At 36.7% G+C, this 18,952-nt stretch overlaps 1 protein-coding gene across 14 annotated transcripts in view; it reads left to right on the forward strand.

Moving 5' to 3' along the window:
* The window catches only part of LOC100148950 (formin), a 169,517-nt gene that overhangs the window by 47,918 nt on the left and 102,647 nt on the right, over positions 1-18,952 (forward strand). For 5 of the 14 annotated variants that reach the window (XR_015512404.1, XR_015512405.1, XR_015512402.1 and 2 more), the window contains 2 exon segments: positions 8,499-11,650; positions 15,296-15,871. Coding sequence is in view for 3 of the 7 variants with exons in the window: in NM_001443338.1 (NP_001430267.1) it covers positions 11,012-11,650; positions 15,296-15,871 (1,215 nt within the window). In the remaining 4 variants the exon portion in view is untranslated. 14 annotated transcript variants of the gene reach the window in all.

Consider the following 18,952-nt stretch of genomic DNA (forward strand, 5'->3'; position numbering starts at 1 on the left):
TAAAGGTTCACAAATCCCTCAAGTACTTTTTTGTGAGATTTTAACAGATGTGTGTGTGTTGAGCATCAGTTAAGACAATGTTAGCACCTGTTAGCTGTAATTTTGGGGAAAACTGTATAACTCTGAGCTTTTTCCGGGTTTAAAATGATTTTTGGGGCAGATCAAAATCGGCGACGTAGCACAAAAACTGCAAGTGCAAAGATGACGCATCGGTATCTCATTATTATTCATAGCTGAGTTTTCTTATCCTATGAGAAGAGCCGGCTTCTTAAATATTCATGAGAGCACGTGCTTTCCGAAGACAAAGCAGACCTGGCTGTCAGTGCCAAGCTCAGCTGTGAAATGTGGGTGAGACGCGTCCGCGGACCCACGGCACAGAGTATTTAGTCCTTCATGAAGGCTCGTATGTGTTTGTTTCCATGATCCACGGGGTTTGTTGCATGTTTTTCCCCGCAATCCTGTCAGGGCCGATACAGCAAAGCTGTGTGTGTGCTGCTAGCATTTTTGTCAGGAGAGCAGAAAGAGAATTGGAGTTGTCTTTTATCAGGAATTTGTTCACATTTAGACACATCGCCATGCTGCTGTGTTCACCTAAAAAAGTCCTGATTTAGTGGTTATATGAACACGATTATCTTTATAATGATATAAATTGTGGTTGTGTGTATATGAAATTACAAATGTAGCAGGGCGTTAAATTACTGTTTATTTCTTTGCATTTTACCTTTGTAAACTATAAAATCATGGGTCTCAGCATGGTTTGTGTCTCATTTTGTGAGCCGACTGACAACAGCTGCTCGCTCTCCTCCTTCTCCCCTGCTGGCCACGCCCACTCCTGCCCTTTGCTCGCGGAGCTCCACGCTCACTATGGTGCATCTTTTGAAAAAAATCTGAGGTGGACCTGAACCGAAATGGGGGTGTCATGACCCTTCAAATAACTACACACGCAAGAAACGACAGACTTTCTTGCTTTGGTTCATTTGAGATTTACCTCAGTTTTTCATTGACAGTTCTGTATGAATTGACAAAGTACTTGTTGATTGATTCATTCAGGTTTATTAATGTGAAAGTGGAGTCTGACAACAATAAACATTCTTATCAAGTATAAAACCGCCTATTTTTATATATATATATATATATATATATATATATATATATATATATATAAAAGTAAGGCCTGCTAGCTACTGTTATTTTATGCTGGGTAGGCTACTTCATTTATTTATTTTTTATTAAAATATTTGTTTTGATTTTTAATATATGATGCCTTAAATGAACAGGCATTTAAGGGTAAAACGGGGGTGCAGTGGGAGAAAGGGGGTAGAGACCAACTACATTTGGGCTAAAGGCTGATTCATACTTCTGCGTCGTGTGATCGCATTGACCCACGGCACTTGCCTTGTGCATAGTTGGGCATTTTTACTTCTACATTTACATTTACATTTAGTCATTTAGCAAACGCTTTTATCCAAAGCGACTTACAAATGAGGACAAGAAGCAATTTACACAACTATAAGAGCAACAATGAATAAGTGCTGTAGGCAAGTTTCAGGTCTGTAAAGTCTAAGAAGGAAAGTATTAGTAAATTTTTTTTTTTTGAGTACAGTTAGTGGTATATCCAGAGAGGCAATTGCAGATTAGGAAGGGAAGTGGAGACTAAATAGTTGAGTTTTTAGTGGTTTCTTGAAGACAGCGAGTGACTCTGCCGTTCTGATGCAGTTAGGGAGTTCATTCCACCAACTGGGCAGATTGACCGTGAGAGTTCGGGAAAGTGATTTCTTCCCTCTTTGGGATGGAACCACGAGGCGACGTTCATTCACAGAACGCAAGTTTCTGGAGGGCACATACATCTGCAGAAGTGAGAGCAGATAAGAAGGAGCAGGGCCAGAGGTCGCTTTGTAGGCAAACATCAGAGCTTTGAATTTGATGCGAGCAGCAACTGGCAGCCAGTGCAAACGGATGAGCAGCGGGGTGACATGTGCTCTTTTAGGTTCATTGAAGACCACTCGTGCTGCTGCGTTCTGGAGCAGCTGAAGAGGCTTGATAGAGTTAGCTGAAGCCCGGCTAGTAGAGAGTTGCAGTAATCCAGTCTGTAGAGAACAAGAGCTTGAACAAGGAGTTGAGCTGCATGTTCAGATAGGAAGGGTCGGACCTTTCTGATGTTATAGAGTGCAAATCTGCACGATCGAGCAGTTCTAGAGATGTGGTCAGAGAAGTTTAGTTGGTCAGTTCTATGCACTGTTTGTGTTGTGAACGCTACCTTAATGTACAAGTAGCTCAAACTTGCTCATTCAAAGGCGGAAACCGGCGGACGTGCAAAAACTTTAATCATAAGGTAAAGACAAAACAGCAGTTTCCATCTGGAGCTCCTTCACGGGACTCCACACTTGTAAACACTCACTCCATCGGGCTGACGGATCTCAGCACCGTTCACACTTGTCACTGCTACCAAGCTGACCAATAACAGAGCTTGAGCTATGTGTCGTTACATTTTTTAAGAGGTCAGCAACGGTGTCAGGCAGAGTGAGGCTGCGACAGCACGAAGGCATACGCGTGTGCTTGACAAAGATGTATAAATCAGCCTTAGGCTCCCGATCTTTATATTGTCAGGCTCCATCCCAACAGTCTTATTGCTCAGCTGCTTTCTCTGCAGAGTTGACTTTTCCAGCTGCAGGCGCACTGAACACTCCGTCAGCAGGCAAACACAAGACACACGCTGGGCACATAAACACTTGAATTTGTCAGTGATTGCCCTGAACACCTATTAATTTAGTGTTACTTTTAATGTTACCTGTTACTTTTTTATTCACACAAGGGCTGCATGATATTGTAAACATCTACCGTTGTAATATTTTATTTTTCTGCGATATATTTTGCAATACAAATACACTTTCACCAGATGGCTTGAATAGCTCTGTTTGGAAAGGAAGCATTAATTTAGATTGATTGGGCTGATTGATGTAATCGTGTAAATCATGTATGAAAAAAAGCGCTGTCAAAATTAGTGCGTTAACGCATGCGATTGATTTGAAATAAGCAACGCGTTAAAAAAATTAACGCAATTAACGCAGTTGCAGGTTTTTTTTTACTTCCTGTTGTGGTGGACGTGTGGTAAACATGCAAGAAATATGGATAAGTTTCAGTTTGAAACAATTAATGCGGCATCACCAGGCTATTCAGAGTTTCAAGCAATTTCGGGTGTTTCATTTTTAACTTTCGACTTCTGTTTTAATGTAATTTGATACCGCATGGCGAATGGAAAGAAAAACCTCTGCATTTTGTGACTCTGTGTTCCTTTGAGGTGATTAAATCGATGCTTACACGGTAGACTTTTATTAAGATAGTATAATCTTAATCATATTAAAATCAGAGTATTGGTGTCTTATGTAAATGTACTCTGAAAGTCTCGGTGAAGTCGCGAGCTGTCAAAGACAGGGCATTACTCTGCCTTTCAGCATTAGCCCTCCAAGTTTAGCGTGTTTCCTCATTAAACGCAATAATATGCTTTGCGTTGTTGTGTCAGAATCCTTGTGAAATAGAGCCATACTTAGTTTAAGCAAATTTGATGAATGAGATCATGTGGGTTGAATCTGAAGGGAGTTGCTCCAGCGCGTTGTGTGTGTGTCTGTGTCAGGCCCGTTGAGGGGTGTCAGGGGTTGAGTGAGCGACATATCTGAGTAGGGGCGTGTGTGCGCAAGACATACCTGAAGAGCGGTGGGGATGGGTTGCGCCCGATGCACCTGAAAAGATAGGAGGGATGCGGTGGAGAGGGGTGTGCAACGTAATTAAAGACCGGGCGGGAGACGTGCGGTTTCCAGGAGATTATCATTCATTTGCAGGCATCCGGGAGTCTCTGTGCGTTTGTGGGATACTCCTAATCTTAGCAACTGGATGAATGTAAAGGAGGATTAAGCACAATTGTTTCTACTTTATAATTAATGTTCTCAACTCACAGCAATACAACTTTACAATGAGTGCAACAGTTTGTATTCTATAGTTTATTATTATAATTTTTCATTTTCCATATCTGCAATTCCTGTATTTTGGCATTTTTTGCAGTCCACTTAGAATCCAACATGGAAATCAATGTTTTCTTTATTGGCATTGATTGTTTTGAAATGTAAATGTCATTAACATGCCTGTGTTTTAATTTCTGTCATAAATATGGCTGTCAAGCCAGGATCTTGAAGGTTTATTGTGGGTTTGTTGTTTAGATGAAGAATTCTGTGTTATAAGTTAAACAAAAATTCTAATAAACAATTATATTTTGAATTTAAATATTTTTGTCTTGCGTTTACATTAATTTTACATTTGAATAGCCAAAATTACAAGTTTCAGTCTTTTAAATGCGATTAATCCCGATTAATTTTCAAAAAAAGGTGTGATAAATTTGTAATTTTTTTTATCAATTGACAGGTCTAATGAAAAATAAACAAACTGCAAGCAAAAATCATTACAATAGGGTTACGAAAAAAGTCAAACAAACAGTGCGAATTAGACCTGGATTTTTTTTACCCGTCTATAAAAATGCCTCTTGAGTTAAGAGTTTTTAGATATTTGGACTAGAAACAAGACACACACTTTGAGTAAGAAAAGCATTGTAGTGAATTTGAAGTCATTTATACATTCTTTATCAGTGTAGATTGATAGTTCAGGACGAGCAGCTTTAGTTTCTGCCATGTGTCTTGTTTTTTCAGCTCAAGAAGCAGGTCGCAGTGTTTGCAGGAACTCATAAACACAGGTTCAGTTACATAAGAAAAGTACAGAAGAGGCCTGGACTGGTCATAATCCACCTGTACTAATGTATGCCACAACACAGCAGAAATTATTCAGCTAAGTACCTGCACAACTAATAATATTATATGTATGCTACAGTGTTATCATTTAAACTATACAGTGCTGCTTAAAAGTTTGTGCAGCTCTTGTAGAATATGTGAAAATGTGAATAATTCTAACAGTATAAGAGTGATAGCACTAAGTACATGTTTTTTACTTAGTACTGTCCTGAGTAAGATTTTACATAAAATATACACTCATCGGCCACTTTATTAGGTACACCTCACTAGTACAGGGTTGGACACTATTTTGCATTCAGAACTGCCTTAATCCTTCATGGCAGAGATGCAACAAGGTACTGGAAATGTTTCTCAGAGATTCCTCGTTGACACCATGCTCAATTGGTACTAATGGGCCCAAAGAAAATCTCCCCCACACCATTACACCACCACCACCAGCCTGAACCGCTGATACAAGGCAGGATGATCCATGCTTTCATGTTGTTGAGGCCAAATTGTGAGCCGAGCATCCGAATGTGTCAGCAGAAATGGAGACTCATCAGAGCAGGTAACGTTTCTCCAATCTTCTATTGTCCAGTTTTGGTGAGTCTGTGTGAATTGTAGCCTCAGTTTCCTGTTCTTAGCTGACAGGAGCGGCACCCGGTGTGCTCTTCTGCTGCTGTAGCCCATCCGCCTCAAGGTTGGCCGTGTTGTGTGTTCAGAGATGCTCTTCTGCAGAGCTCGGTTGTAACGAGTGCTTATTTGAGTTACTGTTGCCTTTCTATCAGCTGGAACCAGTCTGGCCATTCTCCTCTGACCTCTGGCCTCATCAACAAGGCATTTGCGCCCACAGAACTGCCGCTCACTGGATATTTCCTGTTTCTCTGTAAACCCTAGAGATGGTTGTACGTAAAAATCCCAGTAGATCAGCAGTTTCTGAAATACTCAGAGCAGCCCATCTGGCAGCAACAACCATGCCACGTTCAGAGTCTCTTAAATCCCCTTTCTTCCCCATTCTGATGCTCACTTTGAACTGCAGCAGATCCTCTTGATCATGTCTACATGCCTAAATGCAGTGAGATGCTGCCATGTGATTGGCTGATTAGACATTTGCGTTTACGAGCAGTTGGAGAGGTGTACCTAATAAAGTGGCCGGTGAGTGTATTTACATATAGACAGAGAATCGCAGAATTGATCAAAATCAGAATTGTTTTTAATACTCTGTGTGTTTTCTGCTTTGTGATGGATGTTCATGATTCCTTTGATTGTTCTGAATAAACTGCCTGCTGTTCCTTAAAATAAGTTGGTTGAATGGTTACTGTGCTGTTGCTAAGGTATTTCTAGGTGGTTGCTAAGGCATGTCTAAGTAGTTGCTAAGGCATTGTTAGTGTGTTGTATTTCATTGCTAGGGGTTTGCTGTGGTGGTTGAGTGGTTACTTGGCAGTTGCTGGATGGTTGCTAGGGTGATTGAGGCAGTGTTAAGGTGGTTAGGGTGAGGCAGTTGCTAAGGTGTAGTTAGGTGGCATTTCTAGGCAGTTGCTAGGGTGATTAAATGGTTGCTAGACAGTTGCTAAGGCATTGCTAGGTGGTTGCTAGGGTGATTGAGTGTTGCTAGGTAGTTGCTAAGGTGTTGTTAGGTGGTTGTAAGGCAATGCTAGGTGGTTGGTGGGGTGTTTTGAGTGGTTGCTAGGGGTGACAAATGCAGTGGGCGTGGTTACGCACCAAAAAGTGCATAGAAGGATGGAGAATAACAACAGTGCTGCATGTCTGAAAACAAGCACCACTTATTTTGTTAAAATTATTCACAGATTTTGCCAGGGGTTCATGAACTTTAGAGCAGCAGAGAAAGGGAAATAGGTGAAGGTGGACTAGTTACAGCACTCAACTGTATTGTTGTTTTCAGCTTAGCTTTGGCTTCAGTGTTGTTATGTTATTAAAGCTCTGTGTTTTGGATGAGTTTCCTTTCATCCAACGTGCAGCAAGCGGTGCGTGAAGTGTGGCAGGATCGTCGCCAGATCGCTGTGACAGCGGCTCATCAGAGTCACACTGTGTTTTGGTCTCAGGTCAGTCAAGAAGAGAAAGAGGAAAATAAGGAAGAATATCAATATTTTTAATAACTCTATTCTTACAGTCTGGTGATATTTATATGTGTTATATTTGTAGTACTGATATTATCAGCTATAGTTTATTGTTTTTATAGTTTGCATTTTTGCATGAGTAATATTGTTTATCATTTAATAATATATATATTTATTTATTTTATTATTAAATTGAGTGATTAAATTATTATTAAATGAGTATTTATATTCTGGTCATTCTGTTTTATTATATTTAATATATATTTTATATAAAATGTCATATACATACAATTGAATATTTTATTATTATAATAAATTATTTATTCATTCATTCATTAATTTTTTTTCCAGCTTAGTTCCTTTATTAATCCAGGCACGCCACAGCGGAAAGAACTGCCAACTTATCCAGCATATGTTTTACATAGCGGATGCCCTTCCAGCTGCAACCCATCTCTGGGAAACATCCATACACACTCATTCACACACACTCATACACTACGGACAATTTAGCCTACCCAATTCACCTGTACCACATGTGTTTGGACTGTGGGGGAAACCGGAGCACCCGGAGGAAACCCACGTGAACACGGGGAGAACATGCAAACTCCACAGAGAAACACCAACTGACCCAGCAGAGGCTCGAACTAGTGACCTTCTTGCTGTGAGGCGACAGCACTACCTACTGTGTCACTGCGTCCCCGCACATGCACATATATTATGTCAAAACAAACTTTTATTTTGGATCCGCGATACATTTTTGTTCAGAACTAATAGGTATATTTAAATTCTGATTTCTATGATTTATTAAAATAATGTAAATATTGCATGGCGGTTCATTCCACTGTGGCGACCCCTTAAAAAAAGGGACAAAGCAGTCGAAAAATGAATAAAAGAATTATTACATAAATATTTCTGCTTATATTCTGGTTAAATGATATTTTAATTATATTATTATACAAACACATTTAAAAGCATTTGACATATTTAATTTATTTTCAGATTGTGTGCATTTTATCATCAAATTAAAGTGATTATATATTTTCAAGCGGTACTCTTCACAATTTAAACGCTTCTGAAGTTTCTAAGCCGTTTATAACCAGCCTCACAAGTACAACTAGATGTCGTACAGGAAGCTTTCAGACCTTTTCCCGGGTCACTGCTTCTACAGGTCAGCGGCATAGCAACAGAGAGGGGCGTGGCCGATGACCTCATCAGAGCTGATTATAGGCTCTGTTGTAATAATGAAGCAGTTCACCTGACCCAGCTGGAGCTTAGAGAGAGACACACTGAGAGAGAGAGAGAGAGAGAGAGAGAGAGAGAGAGAGAGAGAGAGAGAGAGAGTCACACACACAAACAAAGAGAGAGAGAGAGAGAGAGACACACACACAAACAAAGAGAGAGAGAGAGAGAGACACACACACACTCGGGGTGAGTGAAACACACACGTACAGAGAGAGAGAGGAAGAAAGAGAGAGAGAGAAGGTGGGGCGAGACTCAATCTCTGCTCAGTCTTTCAGGAGTAATCAGACACTCACAGGTGGATTCTCTGCCAGGTTTACAGCTACACACACACACACACACACACACACACACACAGAGGGAGTGGCTGGAGCTAAAGGTAGTCAGTGCTGCGTAACTCCCACCTCTCAAACCCTCCCGGAGGAGAAACACAAGCGAAACACTGACGCTGAGCAGGAAGTGCTGCAACTTTCTGGAAGACTTCTGGAGTATTTACAGGAACCACGTATACAGCAGGAGTGTGAGTGTTTGATTTAATGACAGTCAAACTTTGGCTTCTGTGTCTACTCATTCTCAATCTGGAATATAAAGGCTGAACATTGGCACAGGAGTGAACGGAGCGACCGAGAGAGAGAGAGAGAGAGAGAGAGAGACGCTGGGATTTATCTTCACACACAAAAAGCTTTTGTGTTCTTGAGTGAAACTGGAGCTCGTGCAGGTTAAACTACTGGAGACTGAAGTTCACACACACACACACACACACACACACACACACACACACATACACACACAAGCAGGATTTGTTTATACACTTGCTGGATTCCACTTTAAAGGTGCAGTATGTAGGTTTCCTAGTGGCTGATCTGGGTATTGCGGTCTAAATTCAAAATACTGGGGAGGGTTTCTTTATTATTTCAACTTTTTTATAGATTTTCTGATTTGCAGATAACATAGATAAATATCAGATATCGTGGTTTAACATAACAACACCAAATAAATTAACAAATAACATCATATACAGTGAAATGAGTGTTAAATAATAAATGCAAATGAATTCAGTTAGTAAACAAACCAAACCAAAACACAGTGAAGAAATAATATTATAACCATTATTATTATTTTTCCAATAAATCGACGCAGGGTGCCAGATTGACAACACCAACAGGCCACAAGCATGTCTGATGGTTGATCAGCTAATGTTTAAGTTTGTAATATCTGTATTTAATTGCTAATTTAGAAGCAAGCAGTGTGCATTTTTAATAACTCTGGGTTGATTTTCTTATTTGCAAATAATGCAGTTGAATATTAAATACAAGAGATTACATACAAACATTACAGTAATAAATAAATAAATAATATCAATGTGAATTTAAATAAGATAAATCTAATGGATGTTAGTAAATAAACCAAACCAAAACTCATACAGAAAAACAAACAAACAATAATATTATAACCATCGTCATTATTTTGTCTTTGAGAGTTTTTTTATTTTCACATGATCGCTCTGATATTGACACAGGTTGCCAGATTGATGACACAAACAGATCACGAGCATGTGTGCAGGCTGATCAGCTAATGTTTATGTTTGTAAAATCTTTGCTAATTAAAAAGCAGCCCGTATGTGTTTTTAACGCAGATTAATATTAAATACAGAGCATTATTATCGATGCAGGTTGCCAGATTGATGACACAAACAGACAGTTAATCAGCTAATGTTTATGTTTGTAACATTTGTGTTTGTCATACTAATTGAAAGCTAGCTCATGTGTATTTTCATAACTGAATCTGCGTCTCATTTGGGAGGCTGCTTTTGTCCTAGTGGTTGACCTAGGTATTGCGGTGTAAATTCAAAATATTGGGGAGGGTTTTTTCATTAACGATTTGAACTTTTTAACAATACCAAATAAATACCATCATATAAATGTATGTGCATATTAAATAATTAATGTAAATTATGTTTGTAAATAAACAAACAAACTAAAATTCATACCAAAAAATAATTAAATTGCTAATATCATATTATTATTTTGTCCCAGAAAGGTTTTTTTCTGACCTGATCACTTTGATGTCGATGCAGGTTGCCAGATTGATGAGACAAACAGATCACGAGGGTTAATCAGCTAGCTTATGTGTGTAAAATTTGTAATTATTGTACTAATTAAAAAAACAGCTCAAGTGTATTTTTATAAATCTGAATCTGCGTCTGATTTCGGAGGCTGCTTTTGTCCTTCGTCTGCATACATTAAACTGAAATTAAATACTCTATCTTCCATAAAGGCAACCTGAAGTGCTGAAATATAATTGGTTTAACTGGTAGTGGGCGGAGTTACAAAGATCAAAGCAAAGACAGACATTCCAAAACGGAACACACATTCTAAAATAGAATAATGACTTCAGAATTGTTTTAAACAAACAAATATGTTCACTTAAACATCTGCAAACATAGACATCACCGATATACTATACTGCTGGTTAACTATGCTTATATATAATAACTTTAACTATTAAAAGCTATTAGTTACTAGTTGAAGTTATTAGTAACTTATAAATTTATGTAAAACCTTCCTGGTCGCCTAAAATGTTTAGGCTGAATCAAATTAACCTTATGAGTCTATTGAACTTCTATTATGTTAAACTGAATTAAAACTGCTTGCATAACTTATCAAATTAAGTTAGAACAGGATTAATTTAGTTTAATAAGTTACAGAGAGCTCAATGCATATGCTGTCTTGTCTAATTGTTCATATTAACTTCTAAATCTGATTGTAATGCAATAATTTGCACATTTACACAATAATTATAGCCAAAAGCACTATACAAAACACCTTGAATTGAATTGAATGGAATATTGCGGTAGTCATGCTTTAGAAGAGTCAAAAACGTCCATACAGCACCTTTAAAAGATTCAATGCAAACCAAAACATGGATCCAGCAAGTAGGATTTCTTCAAGGTTTTCATTATCGAATCAGCCAACAGCGGTGCTCACTTCATTCCGAACACTCCCAGATGAAAACACGAACCTCCATCTTGATCCAAGTATTGAAGATGATGCAAAACCTGATGCTGAAATGAAGGATAAGCTGCTTCCGGATACAGAAAGGCCTTCATGGAGGTTGTCTGATCCCTATCTAGTGCAGGTCACCAGAGTGGAGACGTACATTGATGACGAGGACATTTTAGAGGAGTCTGGGGGTGAGTGTAAAAAATCCGAGGAGAAGCTGGAGAGTCTTGTGGAGAGATCGCTCAAAGATGCTTCAGTTCTGAGCCGGACGAGTTCGCTCGGGAAACTCAACAAACTCAATGCATCGCGTTTGCTGGATGATGCTAGGAAAGAAACATCAGTGGCAGACGTCAGCAGCTGGAGACGATTCATGACTGTGCGTACATCCAGTACAACACACAGTGATGTTAAAGACGCTGCTGATTCTCACCAAGAAGGGAATTTAGATCCGGCGGATCCTCTAAAAGCAGATGAAGTTGTGAGTTCAGCTTCTTCAGATCATCAGTCGGAGACAGAAGATGTTTCTGCTGGAAATTCACCTGCTGCTAAACGTGCACTGGTAACAATCATTTACATCCAATTAGTATTAATAGTGATTTATAGCATCCAATATAAGAGTTTGTTTTGACATGATATGCAGTGCTGAGCGATGACTTCAACCTCCACAGATCTGAGATTTGAGTTGTGTCTTGCTTCTAATCTAAATATCTAAAAATGTTAAAATCAAGAAGCACAAAATATAGTCAGAAATACTGATAATATATAAAAATATGGTCTTGCTTTCAAAGTAATTTGCCAATGAGGCATGCAGAACAATCTCATGTCAAAATGATGCACAAGATTATTTCTCTTCCCCCATTGGCAGTTTATTGAGCTTGTTTTAATGAAAAACTCACTATATTTTGTTAAACAAGACTATATTTTGTGCTTGTATAGAAAAAAGCTTCTTGATTTAAACATTTGTAGATATTTAGACTGAAAACAAGACCAAATATTGAAGAGAGAAAAGCTTTTTTCCAGTGCAGGATGCTTTACAGCAGGGGTCACTAAACTTGTTCCTGGAGGGCCGATGTCCTGCAGATTTTATATGGAGACAGATAAGACTCAAAAGTAATTCATGCAAAAGACAATTTCAAATTCCTGCAGGCTAAAGTTTACTCATGGGGCTGCGAGACAATAAAAAAGAAGAGAGGAGCTGCGGCAAAATAATGGACAATAAGAGTGAGGCTCTGGTCAAATAAATAAATAAATGAAAAAAAGTGCAACTGCAAATGCTGCTTTCTCCGCCATGCTGGAGAGAAACAGTCTGCGGAAATAGAGCGCAGAGTGGGTGTCCTTGACTACAGCTCTCATCTGATTGGCTGAAAGGTACGAGTTGCCCTGACTCTGGCAGGAAAGTCTCAAAAATACACACACATGTATCCAGGAGGAGTCGTACGTGAAAGAGGATTAGCACATTCTCATTCAGGATGAACTCGCAAGCTTTAAACATTCAAAACTTTTTGTACACTCCTATACATTTGCAAATGGTGTTTTGCATTTGTGAAACGTATTTTATGAAAATGTATTTTTATTTTGTGCTTGTGAAATTTTTTTGTGAATATAAATAAATATTTTACGCACGTGAATTTGGTTTTATGGAGGTGAGTTTGGCTACACATGTGTAAATCGTGTCTTTTGCGTGAATTAATATTGAGTCTAATCTGTCTCCATAATTTTAGCTGTAACCCTAATCAAACACACCTGAACAAGCTGATCAAGGTTTACTTGAAACATCCAGACAGGTGTGTTGAGGCAAGTTGGAGCTAAACCCTGCAGTGACGCTAGTCCTCCAGGACCCAGATTGGTGACCCCTGCTTTACAGTAATATATGTGTGCACATGCATTAGCTTAGTCAGTACCAAAGACAAAACTGCAGCTAATCTGTTACATGCTCTGCTAAAACTGGAGCATGCATGTGTATTTATACATAAATAATAAATATACACAGCACACACACATATATTATGTCAAAACAAACTGTAAGTAAAATAATGTGGGCAAAAACAAGATTATTTCACTAAGTCCATTAGCAGATTATTTCAGCTTGTTTCAAAGAACTAACTTTATCACAATTGTGACTCATTATTTCTGAAAACAGCACATTTTAGCTTGTCCAGAAGATGCTCCTTGGTTTAAGAATTGTCACACTTTACAATGAGGTTTCATTAGTTGATTGTTGACTAACAATAACTAATAATGAACAATACTGCACTTATGAATCATAGGTCCTCAATAACTAATGCATCATTATTAACATCCAAACTCATGCTTGTTAACATTAGTAAATGCACTGAGAGTTAACGTGGACTAACAATGAACACCTGTATTTTCATTAGCCTGTTAGCCAGCAGCGCCCTTATAGGCATTTACACCTACAGTTGAACTCAGAATTATTCACCCCCCTTTGAATTTGTTTTTCTTTTTTAAATATTTCCCAAATGATGTCTAATAGATTCAGGAAATGTTCACAGTATGTCTGATAATATTTGTTCTTCTAGAGAAAGTCTTATTTGTTTTATTTCGGCTAGAATAAAAGCAGTTTTTAATTTTTTAAACAGCATTTTAAGGTCAAAATTATTACCTATATATTTTTTCGATAGTCTACAGAACAAACCATCATTATACAATAACTTGCCTAATTACCTTAACCTGCCTAGTTAACCTAATTACCCTAGTGAAGCCTTTACATGTCACTTTAAGCTGTATAGAAATGTCTTAAAGAATATCTAGTCTAATATTATTTACTGTCATCATGACAAAGAGAAAATAAATCAGTAATTATAGTTGAGTTATTAACAATATTATAATTAATAATGTGTTAAAAAAATCTTCTCTCTGTTAAACAGAAATTAGGGAAAAAAATAAACGGGGCGAATAATTCTGACTTCAACTGTACCTAACTTAAAATAGTAAGGTTTCCTGATCCTAGTGAGCTATATACATAAATAAGATATCATTGGAAAGAAGACAATATGAGCTTAACTATGATCCATCTAGCCAGTTTAATGCTAAAAATATATAAAGTTATACATGCAAGTAATGAGAATCAATACAAAAAATAAAGTACAAGTTGTACTATTCTCTGTTAGTTCTTTTCATATACAAACATAGGAAACTATTCTTGAAATAACCTAGAAAAAATATGCCTTGAAAGCCAAGTGTCTTGTGAGTTTATATTCCAAATTTGATGAAGATGTTAGATATGATTTCTGCAATAAGTTTTCTGAGACTATATCGGTGTCTTACTCATCCTCAGGCACGTTCCTAAAAACGGCCATCCCAAACTAACATGAACAAATACTGAAATAAATCTATTGTTCATTGTTTGTTAAATGCATTAACTAACATTAACTAATAATACAGCCTTATTGTAAAGTGTTACCAAGAATTTGTAGATATTTGGACTAGAAACAGACCATGCCAAAACCATTGTTTGCAGTGCATCTTTATAAGAAACACATGCTCATTGTGAATATGTACCCCTGTATATATTTCTAGAGAGCGTGAATTATGTAGCCAGAGCTACTATAGGCTGCATTTTGTCTTTAAAATGAATGCTACAGGGCCAGCCTCTGTTTCTTTTAGCACTACCAGCTGATCGATTACCTATGTATGGACTGCTTTCCTGCTGTTACCAGTTTGCCCATTACCTCGCCTTGTACATCAGCGGTCTTGAGCCACAAAGAGGTGTTGATTGCGACAACAGGGTTTAAGTCTGGCGAAAAACGGTTCCAGAAAGCAGGTAAAACAAAAACAAAATGCTAAAAATAAAATAAACAAGTAAATAACAGGGTGAGAATGGGGTAAGATCTGAAAACGTGGTAAAAATCAGGTGCTTTTCTTTTTCTAGATTGCTTTTGAAAACACTATCGGTTGGGTTTAGGGAAGGGGGTGAGTGGGGTTATCGGTTGGTCGGTCAGTCAATCGACAGCATCCTCTGGTGGTAATATGCGAGAACAGCAGGCATTTAAGAGAAATTTGAGGTCTAAAAAGCATTCACAGCGGCCTCTGGCGGATTTGAGAAAACAAAAACTGCAAAAAAAAACATGCCTCCTGGAACGTATTTTGCGTTCTCCAGAAATGTATACAGGGATACGTATCAATAATGAGCCTGGGTTGTTTGTAAGTATTCCTCATTGAACCAATGAATAATTTGTTTCAGTGTGCACCAGAAGCTCAATCTCCTCCTCAAAAACTGGACACCGTTTCACCCAAAATCGGCGACAAGTTCCAAGTTCCAGCTCTTTTCAGTGGCCTTCGTGTGTTAAAAAAAGGAGCCGTCGGAGACGAGCGGGAGACACTTTCAGAAATTAAACAGAAAGATGCAGATCGAGCGCTACTGAGCCTTAAACAGCACGTCAACAAAGCCAAAACTGAACCGCTTACCATAACCAAGAAGAAAACTGAACCACGAAGTCTATCAGAAATCACTAATTTGCTCCAGAAAGCATCAAACGTTGAGGAAAACAACAAGCAAGAGGAAACTGCGGATTTAAAAACAGCAGCTAAAGATGAACAAACAGACTGCAGTGTGAAGCCATCAACAGATTTGGCGTATGATGCATTGAAAAGCAAATTATTTGGATCTAAATCTCCTAAAAAGGACCCTGTGGATGCATCGCTGGATTTGGAGGCGATTAAGAAGAAGAAGAAAAGCGATAAAGAGCTGCTCAGGTCCTTCTTTGAGAAGCAGAACAAAACAAGTGTTGCTGAAACCAAGAGCCCTGCTGAGGTCAAAGTATGTATCAGCCGGCCAGATTTAAGATTATTGATGCTCAGATTAAATCAATTGAGTAGTTTTTTCTTTCAGGAATTGTAATTTATTAAGTAAGTAGTAAATTTAATAAGTTTTTAAATCAGTACACTTTTAATTCACTGTTTTAACTACAGTCGATACATTATGATTATTTTTATTTTTTATTTATCACAAAACACATTGAAAGAAGGACAAAATAAATTATATATATTCATCATTACTAAAATAATTATAATAAATAAATAAAAGTACTAATAAATAATAATAATAAGTAAATAAATAACAAAATAAGCAATACTTTGATTATTTTTATTGCATCTTTTTTATTATATATATGTAATTAATAATAAATAATAATAAATAAATAAAAAATAAGCAATACTGTGATTTATTTTTATTGCATCTTTTTAACATTTTAACTATTAAACACAAAACACATAAAAATAACAAAAATATTAAATATATATATTCTTCATTAATAAAATCATTGTTATAAATAAATAATAGTAATAATAAAAATATAATAGGTAAATAAATAAAAAAATTCTTTAGGATTATTCTTATTTTTTTATTGCATCTTTTTATTAACATTTCAACTATTAATCACAAAACACATTGAAAAGTGCCTGTTTTAACAAGGCTAAATGTATGTGTATATATATAAATATATAAATATATATATATATATATATATATATATATATATATATATATATATATATATATATATATATATATATATATATATATATATATATATATCACTAATAAAATAATTATAATCAACAAATACTAGTAATAATACAAATTTCACATGCATTTTTAGTGCTGTATCTGTACTTTTACTTTTTTTTCACTTTCCTTCAGCCTGCAGTCAATACATTATATGTTTATTTTTACATTTCGAACAGATGCACAGATGTAAGCGTTGGTGTAAAATAACCAATTACAAATACACAAATTACTGCAATTGAGTAGTTTTTCCTCAGGAATTATATTTTAGTAAGTAATTAAAAAAAATGTAATTGTTTTCACATTTTTAGTGCTGTATGGATTCGGTGCTTTTACTGTGCTATTTTATTTCAACCCACAATCACAATTTATTTGTTTATTTGTATTTATACAAATTATAAATAACGAATTATAAATACTCAAATGACTGTAATTGAGTATTTTCTCAGGAATCGTACTTTAGCGAATAGTTTCAATAATACATGTTTAGTGCCATATCTGTACTTTTACTGCTTTTATTTCAACCCTCAGTCAATACTTTATATGTTTATATGTTTTTTTTATTTTCTACATTTCGAACACATGCACAGACATAAGATAAAATAACCAGTTACAAATACACAAATTACTGTAAATGAGTTGTACTGTAATTAGTTTGAATGATGTGCACATTTACTGGAGTACATTTTGAGTGCTGTATTGCGACTTGTGCTGGGCTATTTTCGTTCAAACTACAGTCAGTACATTATATGATTGTTTATTTACTTTTTACATTTTTGAACACATGCACAGATATAAGATGGGATTTAAAGCAGTGGTTCCCAAAGTGGGAGTCGGGGCACCCTGGGAGGTCATGAGCAATGAAGGAAGGTTGCCTGGTTATTTCCAGAAATATCATATATGTTATGAATTATTAAATAGTTTCTATTCAATAGATTCTAATCTAAGTCTAATCTATTGAATTAGAATTACCATATTTTATCCATAACCTGAAGAAGATAAAAATAGTATTTATTAGTTACATTAAAAAAAACAACGTGCAAATAAAAGCCATCAGCCTTTCAATTCTTTTTCCAATAAATTGCGACCAATTACTCAGATTACTGTAATTGAGTAGTTTTTTTCCTCAGGAATTGTACTTCAATACATTGTTTAAACAATGTACTTCTACTTCAATGCATTTTTAGTGCTGTATCAGTACTTTTACTGCGCTATTTTCCTTTAACCTAGAGTCAATACTTTATTTGTTTATGTCTATATTTATTTTTATATTTTCAAATATGTGCACAGATATAAATATTGTAATTGAGTAGATTTTCTCAGGAATATTATTTTACAAAGCAGCTCTATTTCCCTTCAACCTGAAGTCACTACTGTTTTATTTATTTATATTGATGTATTTTATTCACACGCACACACAATTTCCTTGTATTCTATCAGTGCTGCATGAGTTTGGTTTGTGGCGCCACCTGCTGGACACTTACAGCTTGTGTTAGTCAGGGGTCAGATCATATTCTGAGCATGATCAGCACAGCTAGATTTTTGCTCTTTTTTTGTACACGGATTTCACACCACATGTAAAAGCAGCTTTCGGTTGAATTATTACAGGTGCAATAATAATAATATATAAATACATTAAATTAATCTTGTTTTTTTAAATATACAGTTCATGAATGGTAAATAATTTAACTCACACTTATGGAAAATAGATAATTAAATGAAAATGTCGCTGATGTTTAATCTGCAGGGTATAAAGCGCAGTCATGTTCACAGTGTAATACTGCTTTTGAGGACTTTTAGAAGTGCTGCTTTTACTTAAATATTGAGTAGTGTTTACAAACGAGACTTTGGCTTTACTTTTGCACTGCATTTTTGGCAAGTAATGATACTTTTATTTTCCACAAGGGCTGCACAATATATTGCAAAATTATGGTTATTATGGATATACTATCTTGTTGATAGTACATGCAATGTTCATTCGTTCATTCATTTTTCTTCGGCTTAGTCCATTTGTTCATCAGGGGTCGCCACAGTGGAATGAACCGCCAAATATTCCAGCATATGTTTTACATGACGGATGCCATTTCATCTGCAACCCAGTACTGGGAAACACCCATACACACACACACACACACACACACACACACACACACACACACACACACACACACACATACTCATACAATATTGCCTGTTTAGTTGATCAGTTCCCCTATAGCGCATGTGTTTGGACTGTGGGGGAAACCAGAGCACCCGGAGGAAACCCACGCTAACACAGGGAAAACATGCAAACTCCACACAGAAACACCAACTGACCCAGCCAGGGCTTAA

The sequence above is a fragment of the Danio rerio genome, chromosome 17, assembly GCF_052040795.2.
Source record: "Danio rerio strain M-AB ecotype USA chromosome 17, GRCz13ab, whole genome shotgun sequence".
In the NCBI taxonomy this organism is placed as follows: Eukaryota; Metazoa; Chordata; class Actinopteri; order Cypriniformes; family Danionidae; genus Danio; species Danio rerio.